General features: G+C 35.0%; 1 protein-coding gene and 1 long non-coding RNA gene across 2 annotated transcripts in view; one reads left to right on the top strand and one right to left on the bottom strand.

Moving 5' to 3' along the window:
- LOC145695004 (uncharacterized) overlaps positions 1-15,187 on the bottom strand; it is a 261,336-nt gene that overhangs the window by 140,607 nt on the left and 105,542 nt on the right. The gene's annotated exons all lie outside the window — the stretch shown is intronic.
- Positions 9,120-13,371, top strand: LOC145694108 (uncharacterized). Its single transcript, XM_081770226.1, has 2 exons — positions 9,120-9,354; positions 13,017-13,371. The coding sequence occupies exons 1-2, from the start codon at positions 9,343-9,345 to the stop codon at positions 13,320-13,322; spliced, it is 318 nt and encodes a 105-aa protein (XP_081626352.1). The 5' UTR covers positions 9,120-9,342; the 3' UTR covers positions 13,323-13,371.

Raw genomic sequence — 15,187 nt, 5'->3', positions numbered from 1 at the left:
GAAACACCCTATATATATATCGCCATGCTTAAAATACATAGTTATCCTATTTATAAGTTGTAAACTAATATTTTATGCATGAGTTACTGAACTTCTCCAGAGGTGAAAGCAACAAATAGCTAGTACGGTTCATTGAATGGCAAACGGTGTATGAAGTAATTTTCATTCAAGAAAGCTTAAAGTGTTTTTCAATTTGGCAATTTGAAAAATGAACGTACACTAAAATTTATTACTTAAATTTTAGTTTTCTTCTTATGGATTTGGGAATGGGTTCAATTATAACTGGAAACTCAAAGCTAGTGATGAATTCAGACAACTTTCATAGGGGAATGTAGATTTCGGTACGCAGGGGTTAAAGTAGTACTGCAAAAATACAGGTAACTAGAGTTGAACATTATCGAAGATTTGCCCCTGGACGGAATTTCGCTGCTCTAGGGGATGGGGGAACTTCCGCTGGGTCATCCCCTGAAATTATCTACTACCTAAAGCTACAAACAGTTTCTACTTCCATTGCTTATATTCGGTTTGCAGAAATCTCACGTTAGTCAGAGAATGTGCTAGGCGTGTTTTCGCTAGTTGCAATATTATGTTCAAAGTTTACACTATGTTATTATCTGTATACTTCCAACTTCACTGTTTGGAACACATTTTCATCATATTCTTTCTATAAATCTCACAACGCTAGAATTGATAGGTTTGGAAAAAAATATGTAGGGTGACTTATTGATCAGTGGCGGATGCAGCCTGGGGTCGGAATTAGATTTCACAGAATAAATTTCTGAAATAGAGTCCATCATTTTGACTTGTCCTGTGTTTAGGCTAGATCTGTGATTAATATGAATAGTTACAATAATAAGAAGGAAAAAAGACAAAAGAAAGATAGAAAATAACAGTTAATAAAGCAAGACAGAATAGTGGTATGTATGGCATTGTGATTGGTCCATTGAATCTCTTGTGGTAAAAGGTTAGAGACTTAAAGAGAAGAAAATAAAAAATAGAGGTGTTCGAAACGGAACCGAAAGTAGAACAAAGTTAAGAATAAAAGTTTTAAAAAATAGTTGGGAAATGAAAGAATAAAATGAAAAAGAGAACAATGTAACAGGAAAAGAAATAGAAACGAAATAAGGAAAATTGGAAAGGGAAGAAAGCACATAAGAAAGTAAGTATGAAGACATACAGGAACTAGCCACATAGGGAAATATGAGGAAAATATCGGAAAAGTAAGTCAACAGAAATAGCTAAAGAAGAAAGGGTGAAGAAACATGATAATTGAAAATAAGAATGAAACTATGGTTAGGAAGGGAAATTAAAAATTTTATTGTAAATTAAAAGATGAGAGGAGTGTATGTTGGAAGGATGGGAGGAATATGAAAACTATAAGTAGAAAAGCGTAATATAAATGTTAAGGATGAAAATCAAGTAAGTGAAAATGATGAGTGATGAGAATTTATGGTACTGTGTAATAATTTTCAGTAAACAATTAACAATATGATGAATAACAAAACAAAGTAAAGAAAAAGAAATATACCGCAGGTTACAATGAAGTATTTCAAACGGACACTTAAACTTACCAAATGATTTCTTACAGATCCTGAGAATTCAGTTGTTCAGAAGAACGCAAAGAAGTACATGTATTAAAAAAAAACAACTTATTTAACATAAAAAGCAGCCTATATTAAATTGCGAAAATTTAATAGAAGATTATCTGTCAGAAAGACGTCAAACGAAGGTACATATGAGACGCCAGGGGCGCACCCATGCGCAGGGGCACCGGGTCCGGACTCCTCCTAAAAATTTCCTAACTCAACGTATATTTGTACACTTTCTCAATAAAACTATACTGATTTAACAAGGAAATGATTGATGTAGCATGAAAAATTGATGTTAGACTTCATTTGTACTCTTTCCCTTATAAATACAATCTAGTTCTGTCATTTTCTAACTGAAAATATAGATGGCAGTACTTCACAACTACATATCGTATTTTTGGGTGCAGAATAATATTCGTTCATTACTACATAGACGTAGTGGCTTGTAGTATTGGACCGGCATAAAGCTTGGACTGTTCCTAAGAAAAAATTCTGGGTGCGCGCCTGAGAGATGTCATTGTTTTACTTAAATCAGTAAAAATTTGATAGAAAATGGCCATGAAATATAAAGAGCACATGGGATTAGCGAAGTCTTTTGACTGAAAGATCTGGAATATTTGAATGAAAGTGAAATGGAATGGAAAAATATTGCAACGAGTAGGAGTGAGAATTGGAAAAGCAATGACAAAGAAAGACTGAGTTTTCAACGTTATCAGTACTGATGTTGATTCTGAAGCAGTAGGTAATAATGGTCTACATATTCAAGGGCGTCCATGTTGTGGTTTCCAAGGGGGGCAAGTATAAGCGACATTTCAAATGTAGTCTCAAATTTTGCGGTAACTATTTTAAAATATCTATTGCGTTTTTGATTTTCCGAAGCACAATTTCCTCTAAAGGGGGGGGGGCAAGGCCCCACTTTGCTCCCTCTGATGCGCGCCCTTGTACACATTACAGATAAGACTGTTAGGCTGTTAAATGTATTTGCAGTGCTATTGTCTTGCAGTGGAATTTAAACTAAATATTAACATGATGTTGGAAGACTTGATACTTGCATTTGCAATGAACAACAAACCAAACCCCATTTTGCAATCATATCTAACAAAAACGGGAAACCGATAATAGAGTGGGAAATACCGCTTTTAGGATAGTGATGGCCAGTTAATAATGCACTGAGGGCCATGACAAATTAACAAGAATCCTGAAGGCTATTTTCCTTATTCCCCTGACACGATGACTCGCTGAATATGCCTAAGTTGAGTGAATCTTTATTTTATTCTGTGCTTCTTGCTCCATGTGTCTAGACCAATCAGGGCCTGATCCAGGAACAGTCAAAATAGCTCTATGAATTTTGATTTTTTTTTTTTCTAAATATTGGCACAGTACCAACACTTTATCTTGCAGAATGAGCTTCGTAATCTAATGAGATTAAAGAATAATATTCACTGTTAAAAAAGTAAAGTCACGATTAAGGCATATTATCATGGCTATCTACATTTTTCCTCCTACGTATGGAGTTAGAAAAAAAAAGAATACAACATACATTTTCAGAGGCCAAATGATATAACTTATATGCTTCTGCTTTTCCATAAACTTATGAATGGGAAAATTAACTCCGAATTATTGGTCTCTGTTCTCAATTTTTGTATACCTTCTCGCCTTACTCACAATCATATGGTACTGACATATGTATCTCCCAGACTATCTATCATACATCATTCTTTATAGTTCGGGCTGGCATCATTGTAGAATAGTTTATCGTCTGATGTTGATATTTTCGACTCTAAAAATCATTTTAGAAACAAACTAAAGTCTCTGTAAATGTATGTTTTTTTTGTTATTTCTTAATTTGTTACATTGTTTCAGTGTAAAATGGACGTAGATCTGTGTCTAAAACATCTGTATAAATAAATATATATTCAAGTGCCAGATCCGCCACAGGAACCACTATTTGGGCACCACTGTTTTAAGGCATTAGTGAAAATATTCCGTCTTTCCAAAGAAAAGCATCGTCATTGTAACTATAATAGTACTTTATGTATGTTGTGGTATCTCACTCTGTACCGGAGAAGGCCATTTTGTAATCGGGGTTCTCTCGAGCTCATTATCTTCAATACGACTCGAGGGTTACTAACCTCGATCAGGCTCACCATAGCTCAGGATCGCTATCCTGGGTAGCGGCTGGGGAACAGGGGGCACGGTGGTTCAGTGGTAGAGCAATTACCTCTGGTGCGTTGGGGCCCTGGTTCGGTCCCCAGGTTTGTAGTAGACAACATGATGCCCATGGGTTCTTCCGTTTCCTCCCACATTTCATTCCACCAATTCTTCCATTACCATTCATTTGCCTCAATCATCCGTCCCCCTTAGCCTAAAGGGTATAACGTAGGACGTCAAACAGAAAAAAGATTTCATTTCATTTCATTTCGATATTAACTCATAGGGATCACAAATTATTGAGCTCGAGCGTATTGGAACACGAGAGCCAAACTCCCGACTTCGGATATCTGTGGTCTGGATACAACCCTGTTTTTGTTTATTTGTTTGTTTGTACAACATACAACAGGAACAAACATTCCATGTATCTTTATATATCTCATGGGTGTTTGTGCCCCAGGGGTTTCGGTTCAATTTACCATTCTCCCCAAATTCACTATTTTCCCCCAAAGTTTGTCTTCTTCCCCAATTTTACTTTTACGACACAAATTTACAATTCCATCCCCACTAAATAAACCATAATCTCCCAAATTTAGCATGTTTGATTGCATAGTATATCAAGAAAAGTTATCCAGCCAAATAAGCCCATGGACGCAGCCTACCTCTTAAAACCTGCATATGGGTATCCCTGATATAACACTTGAAAACACTGACATCCATCAACATAACAGATATCTGTACACCTGTAACAACTCTCAAACTTAACGTGAAGAAACCATCTCCTTTTACCACCATTTGCATGTTCAGGCTTGAAAAACCAGTTAAAGCGAAAATTCTCATCATTCAAAAAAAAAAAAAAAAAAAAAAAAAGCTTTATCTCAGGAAAAAAGGTTGACGAAAACAAAAAGCAATATTCTCGAGTTGACGCGTTATATCTTGAAGCTATTTGCATGCCTAACCTTGCGTCATGACCTCACATGTTAGTTTAGCTCTGTCAAGCATGCAAACGTATTCAACTCTTAAATCCGCATTTAAAACACGATGGTTTTGTATATACGTATTTTTGTTCCGCAAAACAGGATGAATAAGAACTTACGTAGGATGAAGGGGGATATAAAAATAGTGAAAGTTCGCAACCACATGACAAATCATGTATATTATTAGTACTATTATTTATTTTCTGTGTTATTTTGAAAACGGAATATTTATGGTAACATAAATGAAGTACAACAAAAACAAATCCACTTTATTTGAATGAACACTAGGAACAACTAAGTAAGTAACTTAGTTCTATTAATTATTCAGAAATATGTATTGTCTGATCACCAACATGACATTATGTTTTTAGATGACTTTTCTTAATTGCTGATGTCCATGATGGTTCAAATAGCCCTATTCGGAGAACTAATTTTGATTTATCATGTTGTTCTGCACTTTGATAATGAATATTACGTATTTATAACTAGCTGAAATATCCAATGTTAAAAGTGAATGACAGTTTATGAGGGGAGAAGATATGAAAGGTATATTTGAACCTCTTTTGCTCCTTAGGATACATATTTAAATCAAAATAAAATGGTAAAATCCAATCTTGACCAAACTATGTTTGAAAAGTCATTTCAGCCAATCCAGTCGTTATGCTCACGAAAATGAATGAAAACCCGGCCCGAGTCAACTGCTTTGTTCAAAAATTAATTTCAAGCAGTGTAGTCATTATTCTCATGAAATTGATATGAAAAGAGTTGAATTGAGTTGATTTTGAGTTTAACGTCTAGTTCAGCAGCGAGGCTACATGAGACGTGGACCTACTGATTAACGTGGAATTCGAACCACATGAGCTCCCGCCGGGAATCGAACCCGGGCCTCCCACACCAAAGGCGCATACGCTAACCGCTTAGCCACGGAGGAGCTCCTGATATGAAAAGAACTCAGCCCACGTAAACTGCTATATTCAAAAATACATTTCAAATGGAGACTGACAAGGGAACATCTTATATTAATAGTAGCGTTGCCCAATCAAAAAATGTGCACTCGATAGAGGAGTGAAGAAAAGTGAGAAATCCAAAGTTTTACGGGCCGACACCCAAAAACACAGGAGATACAGAGGGAAGAAGGATCTAGAATCATCTGAAGATAGCAATGCAAAAGATACACTGACACAGAAAGAACTTCAAAATGATTAAAGTAATCAAAATAATATTTACACAACAGTATAGTAAGTAAACATTGTACCCACTGACATGCTCAATAATATCATATGTAATGTAGTGTTTCCAACTGAGTAGAAAATGAAGTTTTGTTACAAGGCACGGAACAAATTATAACATCTAGAAAATCTAATTAGGGGTAAAACCGTACCTGTGAAGTCGTGATGTACAGTATTGCCAACGTTTGAAGGTAGGCCTATATGAATTCCTATATGAATATCGGACATAGAAGAGAACATACAGTACACGATTCTAACTAGTTAAAACCAAAATATAAGACCACGAACAATAATATAATGACTGAAGCACGAAAATAAGGGACGGAGCACAGTGTCGAAGCAGGTTTGCCCAAGTGTAAAATCAGAATAGTATCAAACACAACACACAAAACTGAAATGATGCATGCTCTTGGATTGACAATTGATTAGTAGGCTCATGTTTCTGATGCACGTAATATTGTATCACTTCACACATTATTGGTAGTAAATTTTTCAGTGTTGCTGTTGATAAAGCGCTTCGCAGTGTGCTGGTAATGTATGTACTCTTCTACATCCGAAATTCATGTAGGAATTCATATAGGCCTATCTTCAAATGTTGGCAACACTGTACATCATGACTTCACAGGTATAATTCTAATCATAATTAGATTTTCTACATATATTTTGTGTTCCGTGCCATTTAACAAAACTTCATTTTCTATTCAGTTGGCAACACTGACTTACATATGATTATTGAGCATGTCTGTGGGTACAATGTTTGCTTATTATACTGTTGTATAAATGTCATTTTGATTACTTTAATCATTTTGATGTTCTTTTTGTGTGAGTGTATCTTTTGCATTGCTATCTTCACATGATTCTAGATTCTTCTTTCCTCTGTATCTCCTGTGTTTTTGGGTGTCAGCCCGTAAAACTTTGGATTTCTCACTTTTCTTCACTCCTCTATTGATTGCACATTGTTTGATTGGGCAATGCTACTATCAATATAAGATGTTCCCTTGTGAGACCACACATCAATGATTAGTGTAAGAGCCTTCGGCAAGGGAAACTCAGGTTCGATTTCCAGCTGGAGCTCATGAGGTATGCATCCTACGTTAAATTTGTAGGGGCTCGGTCCTGAAAATGACGCTAGATACCAATTCGAAAACAACTTCTTCTCCAATGCAATGAAAAAAAAAAAGTAACAATGCTACCTTCCATCAAGGGAATAACAGGTATAGCGAATATACAACTCACTAGATCAAATTTTGCGAAATATTTACTGTCTTCTCAAGTGACAGTGGCGGAATAGACTCGCCACAATTACGACTAGTTTCCCGACCAAGCATCAACACACAGGATGCAAGGAAAGGATAAACAAGCCCAAGACTAACAGACGGCAATTCAACAGTGCCAGCAACAGTGACGGCGCTGTTCAACGACGCCCGTAAGGCTACGCTAGACGGATAATTAAGGCAAGTGAATGATGATGGAAGAATTGGTGGAATGAAATGAAGGAGACAATGGAAGTATAACAAGAAAATCTACCTTAACACGATGTTGATCACCATAAACTTACTTGGCCGGAGATCAGTGAGAAATTAGGAATATGGTGAATGACAAAACAAAGAAAGGAAAAAAGAAATATTCCACTGATTACAATGAAATATTTCAAACGAACACTTACCAGATTTCTTATAGATCCTGTGAATTCAGTTGTGAAAGTAGTAACAAATAGATGCAAGGTGTATTGAAATAACTTATTTAACATAACAAGTAGTTCATATTAAATTTCGAAAATTCAATAGAAGATTATCTGTCAGAATAAAAAGAGGATGTCGATGAAAAGTATTGTGAGACATCATTGTTTTACTTAAAGTAATCAGTAAAAGTTTGATAGAAAATGGAGATAAAACATAAAGAGGGACCGCAGTGGCTCAGTGGTAGAGCGTTGACCCCTGGTGCATGGGGCCCCGGGTTCGAATTCTGCTCCGCCAAGTGAACTTTGTGGTGGACAAACACTGCGTGCATGGGTTTCCTCGCGGTTCTCCCGTTTCCTCCCACTTTCTTCATTCCACCATTTCATTCATTCCTCATCACCATCGTCTCCTTTAGCCTAGGCGGCATAAACGTGGGACGTAAAACTCAAAGATTTCATTTCATTTCATTTCATTTCAAAATATAAAGAGTACATGGGATTAGTCAAGTCTTTCGAGTAAGCGACTGGAATATATGAATGAAAGTGAAATGGAATGAAATCTTTAAAAATCTTTTAATTTAACGTTCTACGTTTACTTATGACCTTTCGGCTAAGAGAGAGACGGATGAGTAAGGCAAGAGAATGATAATGGAAGAATTGGGGAATGAGAAAGTGAGAGAAAACCCAAGGACACGATTCATTACTCACCGACGATTACCCACCACAAACTTGCTTGGCTGGGGACCGAACCAGGGACTCGACGCGCTAGAGATAAGCGCTCTACCACTGAGCCACTGTACTCAACTACCAATCACAGCCATAACTACAAGGAGACCAGAGCGGCCGGGGCTTCTAGAACACTGGTGAGCGTGAGCCCATAGAACACCGTTGGGCCACAGGTAAAGTTAATTAAATTATGAGAAGTATGGGCCATGGACCCCTAACAAAAAATATCCTAGTTAAGTCAGTGACACCAACCAACAAAACAACTAAAAATAATGACAATAGCAAAGGAAGCCTGGAACTATTGAACAACATTCAAATAAATCCTTTGTCCGATAGTTTCTAGCACATACTTCATACAGTATGCGAGCTCGTAGACATGCAATTATGACATGCAAAAATGAGATGCAGTTAGCATAAGTGTGAATGCATGTGAATAATTTAATTAATTATTATTGAGGTAAACTCGTAAACAACCTTATTTATAGAATTGAATGCACATTCATTATTTTACATACTATCCGCAATTCTGTCAACGACATATTAAAATAAAAAAGAAAAACATCTCTCAAACACCAACAGGAGTGGTCAGGCGAAACCTACGTCAATGAACAAAACAATCTTTGTCAGTTGAAGAAAAATAGCAGCAATTTTAAGTCACGGAACTTCAGTTACCATTTATTTTGCTATTTTTCCTGAGAATTCACCAACCATTTACTCACATGTGTCCAGTTCAAGTAGCGCTGACGCAAATCTGACGTGAAAACGATTAATTTAATTGCTCGATACAAGTTTTTGTCAATACCCTTGAGAATTTTAAAAAACCAAAAAGAATGCATTTGAGTATATACTATTTTCGTTATTAGCATATGAGTTTGCTTTGTCTCAACACGAAAACTATATATATAAGGCAAGAAACATTTTAATGCACTAGTTAATAGTGATATCGAAACACTGCATTCTTCTGCAACAAATTTGTGAACATCTCCTTAAAAATGAAGTGTTTGGTAAGTTAAATATTTATTTATATTTTTATTTGTTTATTTATACTTTTATTGATTAAGAGTTCAGAATCTTAGCTAAATGTACGATTTTGATCACAAGTATAGAAAGAGTTTCCCAAGTATTTATTTATTTATTAAATGTCCAGCTGTAGCCTGTGAGGCCAATTTTCCTGCTATGGGAAAGTAAATCGGACTATATTTAGAATTTCCCTGGTAGAACTGAGGATGAACCACAATCAGGATGACTGACCATCGGATTCGAACCCGAGAACTCAAGATTGCGAAGCAAGAACTCTAACTACTAGCCTAAGCCTGGTTAATTTTGGTATCAATTATAAACAAAGAATCCATATGTGAATGGGAAAACATAGCGAGGACAGGAATGACGAAAAAGAGTGTTTAGGAATAAGGAAAGAACATTTTGCTGAAAACTGAATAGAGATTATTAAAAAAAGAAATTATACTATCTCGTGAGGAATATTGTGCTGTACGAAACAGAAACGTGGTCATTACTAAAGAACGATGATTGGATTTGTTCGAAATATGCGTAAGGGAAATAAAGATTAGCTGGGTGACAAGAAAGATGAATGAAAAAGTGTTAGCCAAAGTTAACAAAATATCAATGAAATGTTAGCCCAAATTAATGACAGATCAATGAAGATATGTTAGCCAAAGTTTTACGGAAGATCTTTAAAGAAGTGTTAGTTGAAGGTAACGAAAAATCAGTGAAGAATTGTTAGCAAAATTTATCAAAAGTGCGACGAAGTGTTAACCAAATTTAATGAAAGCTCAATGAAGAAGTGTTAGTCACAGTTAACGAAAGATCAATCAAGAAGTGTTAGCCACAGTTAACGAAAGATCAATCAAGAAATGTTAACCACAAGGGAAATTCCTACTAAAATAATTTATTCTGAGATATAAGAGGGGGGAAAGGAAGCCAAACAATGCCAACCCTAGGTTGCATGCAGCCCTAGAATCCACCTTACTCAGCCTAGGCGTTAATCCGGGCCTAAGTTTGGAATAATTAATTTAATTGAAACAATCAGGATTAATTACTGAATTAAATTCAGAGAATAGGAGCTCTATGAATAAAGGAAGCTTGAAATATATCATATAATTTATGTTTGTGTAATCGTATTAACAATTTGGATACTCAAGTTACGTCAGAAAGGTTCAGCAAACAGATCTATAAATTGAAAAGATTGGCATGTCATATAAGCGGAACAGTAGCTTAGGTAATCGGTGAGGTGTCTATTTATTTGCCAACTGCATGACCTGCATCCCGACGGCTTTGAACATTAGTCTGATTTTCGTTTTTATTTACCGGGCTATGTAGACCATAGAATGAAATCGATAGAGTTAATCGTTGATCCCTGAGAGCTAATATCGACTTTTGAACCAATACAGTACTTCTAGTAGTAATATTTTATGAAATAATATTTTACCTTCATATAAGCCCATTTTTTTACTTTTAGGAACTTCTTTCATCGGGTGATTGAAAGACATTGACGGAATAGTATCATGCATATTCTGCCAAAGTCTTTGTATTTTTTTTTTTTTTTTTTTTTTAATAATAACAGTAAAACTTAGCCAAACTATCCAAACCAAAGAGTTTTGGACTCAATGCGGATAATGGAAGCAATCGTAAAAGAAACAGTTGTGTTATGAAATAAAGCTCTAAAATAGATTTATTTTAATAATAAATAAGGTAAGTCTAATATATATTGAAAATAGATCACTTTTATGGCAAACAATTAAACTAGAAAATTCATTTCATTTCATTTGTAGTTCGCATTTCAATAAGTTTTTTTTTTTTAATTTTCTGAAATTGCATTGTTTTATTTCCTGATATAGATCCAGATAATTGGCGAACAGGATGAGTAAGAAAAAATAAAATATTTCAGTTTTATGTCCCACAATTAAGCCATGTTGGCTAAAGGAGACAGTGATGAGAAGAATGAATGAAATAATAGAATGAAGAAAATAGGAGAAAACAGAAAAAACTCGAGAAAACTCACGCTCAAGATGTTTGTCCACCACAAAGCCTACTTGGGAGAGTTGGGATCAAATCAGGACGCAAAGTAAACTCTCTACCACTGAGCTCTCTCGGTCCCTAGATGAATGCAGTTCGAATAATTGGAGTTAAATGTATTTACCATTTCTTTGCAAAAAAGTAATATATTTATATGGCAATAGTGGGAAGGATTATATCCCCAAAGGCAGTGAGAAATTTTCCTTGTTTTACCCTCGTTCCAGTACGGATTTGAGGTTACTCAATTTCTTTAAAATTAGTATCTAAGGCAATCTCGGTACGTAAAAAGAAGCAGAAGTCAGGAGTTGATTACCTCATCTCCTTGAGTGCCGAAATCAAGAACGTACCAAGCTTTTACCTCCACACACAGTCTTTGAGACCTTATGACCTGTCCGTAAACGGAGGCAACCTATATACTAAATTATGAATTTTTCATTAAATTCCTATACTAGTAATTACGATTTCAATTAAGTTAAGAGAATACTTCGATTATTAATGTGAATATTTCTGTAAATCAACGCCAGCATACATAGTAAATTAAATTCATCTATATTTTTTTATACGTGCGAATTGATAGATGATCAATAATAAAGGCAGTGGATTATCAAAATATAACGGAACTTTTAGTACAATCCACGTGCGGTCTAAAATACGGCACAGATCTCAGGCGTGAAGGATGAGTGTCTAATAGTCAGGGAACGGAGTGAATTTCGTAATGATTAGCACAGCAGAATGGGAAGAAGAGAACCCGTATTCGATTGTTGGGTATGTTTACTTTTTTGAAGTTTTATTGAGTTTGCATCTATGTGCAATGTGATCAAAGGAGAAATTCGTTCCATTTCTTCCAATATTAACTGTCATTCTTCTTCATTATTCGGCTACAGATATTAGGTAGCCCAAACAAAATAAAAGTTATGGTACGGTCCATGTGCTTTTAATGTCTCTTCACTGATTTCAAAAGCGAAGGGTGTACAACTGGTAAGGGAATTGGTCGGGTTGAACAGTGGTTAGAGTCTATTATATGTACGATAAACCAAAATCTCGGGTTCGACTCTTGGATCACTCTCAGGATCGCTTTTTGACTTTTCATCATCCAAATACTAACTTCTTCGTCCTTCATCTTAGTTTTCTTTAAAAACAATTTGAATTTCATAAAGATAGGTCCAGATTGTACGTTGGATGGCTGAAGACCTCCCAGTGAAAACCTTGCATCATGTTTGTAGCACAGACACCACACCATGAATACAATCCCTCACATACACGTTCTTTATATAATGATAAAATGTCATCTCTATTAACACCTCCCGCCACAAATTAAAATAGCCACTCGGCTGGGTATCATTGGACGAATCGATTGTAGGACCGGACTTCATAGTCAGCAATGACTCAACTAAGAAAGTGAAACTTTCGTTTGGGCAACACTTAATGTACAACATTTATATCTTGTAAAGAAGTAATTATTAAAACCAACTTAAAATACTGTATATTCTAAGTAAACTAGTTGGAGACACTCATAAAAATAGCACTACTAACTTAAAATAGCATTTGTTACTGCATCTAATAAATTAAATTAAATTATATAAAAATAAAGTTTCTGCAACTAATTTTTAATTTTTCTCTATTTTCAACACAGAGTATCCTTCTAATTGCATTCTTCGGGGCCGTTGCTACAAGAGAGAACTATACAAATAAATTAGAAGAAAATTCCAAAGTTAAACGAGCTATTATTAGATACGGATATGGTTATCCATTATCAAATAACCTGCTATCTAATGACCAAATTTATAGTCCTGCAACAGTAAGAAGAATCTACAGAGTTCTACCCACTAATTCAGTTTACAAGGGAGTTGTAAGAAAGCCAACATACCGAGTAATATACCGTAAATATGCATCAGCTGCTAAACCCAGTTATCGACGAAATTATGTTTACTATAGTTGATTTAAGCCTCAGAAATGATTTATTTTTTTGTACAAGAAAGCTAAAAGACTGCCATGTAAGTATTCATTACTTTCTAATAATAATAATAATATTTTTCTAATAATAATGAGTTATTTATAAATATAATACTAGAATAGTGTTCAATAATATTCAATGGCGTATTTACGATTTGGTTTCTGGAGGGGGTCTTTGATAACTTTATTCCGGTAAATAGAAAAATTCTGCAAGATATTTAATTTATTATAAAATTTCGGGGGGCTTAAGTCCGGAAACCTCCCTTAAATACGCCACTGCTTATATTTGAGCGATTCGGGGAAACATAATGGTATATCGCACTTTTTTAACTTTCGATGAAACTGGGTAAGAAGGTTCAACATTCCCATGCAATTCAATGCGATGATACGTACTGTACAAAAACAAAACTCAACCTGTCATCTGCAGGTACAGGTTCTAAATTAAATTAATCTGCATTCTGTTTTATGGTTTAATCTCAAACCATTTCCACAAAATAATTCAATTTCACCGGAACTGGCACTTATCATTATGTTCACCCGAGCAGCAGTGGCGGATCAAGCCCGTAGCTGGGGGGGAAAGGCTAGTTTTGGAGTGACAAAAATGATTTAAGTTATTATTTTTATATGTTTCAAAGTTTACAGTAAACTCATGATATACCTATCATAATCTGGATTCTGACTGGCACTCCCATCTAGATCCGCCACTGTACCCAAGCCGCTCATTAATGAGACTATTTGGTAAAACACACACACACACACACACACATATATATATATATATATATATATATATATATATATATATATATATATATATATATATATATATCACATATTTTGAAATTGGGTGTCAGAACACTATCACAGGCAACTGAGAAGAACAAAGCCGATTTACGGGTTTCAAGTATTTTATAGAATGATTACAGATGATATTACTATAAAAGCAAAGCCATAATGGATACTAATTTGAGCTACTTTTAGAAAGAAATAGTGTACATTACGTGTATTTTTTTCTTTTGCAATTGAACATAACGGGAAAACTGAAGTTTAATTTTGTAAAGATTTACTAATGGCGTAATATTTTCTCAATCAATATTAAAATCGTAATTAGTAGTAGATTTCCCCCCACTTTCAGTTTTAGTAAAAACAGATTAGAGTGGAGATGAAATTATGATCTTGGAAACACTTAATTGATTATAAACAAAGCTCCTCGCTATCTATGAGTATTAAAGCTTACACTCTACAACAATCAACGTTAAAAGTGGAAGTAGTTGATTTCTGCTCCTTTCGCTTTAAATAAAGTGTTAGAATTGAAGAGCGTACCTATATCTTAGAACGCTAAATCGATTTCCAAAAAATCGATTTTCGCTACTTACCATTATTACTGAATATATTAATATAGAAATCGGAATAGTAGTGGATTCTTATCACTTCTGGTTTTAGTAGAGAATCAAGAATCGATATGAAATGTATCCTTTGGACACTTAATCGATTGCAGAAAATCGTTTTTCGCTATTTATAACCAATTTTGCTCTATAGAAATGAATGTTAATACCGGGAATAGTTGATTTCCACTACTTCCTCTGGATCGATCACTTCCATCAACGAACTCCAAATCTGTCTCTACGTCCTGACCAAAACTGAAGGTGATCCATCAAGTCGATCCTGAGATGCTGTCTCCTGGATGTATATACGAACAAACAGAGTAAATATATAATAAGGATTGAGTAAACCAAGCTACTTATATATTTACCCAAGTAGAAATTAAACATTTCCGGTTTAAAGATTGATCCTATGGAGAAAAAAAATGATAATCTACACTCATGTCTAAAATGATTGTCGCATATCTAT

The sequence above is a fragment of the Thermobia domestica genome, chromosome 9, assembly GCF_964235325.1.
Source record: "Thermobia domestica chromosome 9, izTheDome1.hap1.1, whole genome shotgun sequence".
NCBI classification, from domain to species: Eukaryota; Metazoa; Arthropoda; class Insecta; order Zygentoma; family Lepismatidae; genus Thermobia; species Thermobia domestica.
Note: the sequence above shows the minus strand (reverse complement) of the source record. Positions and strands in the feature narration are given on the sequence as shown.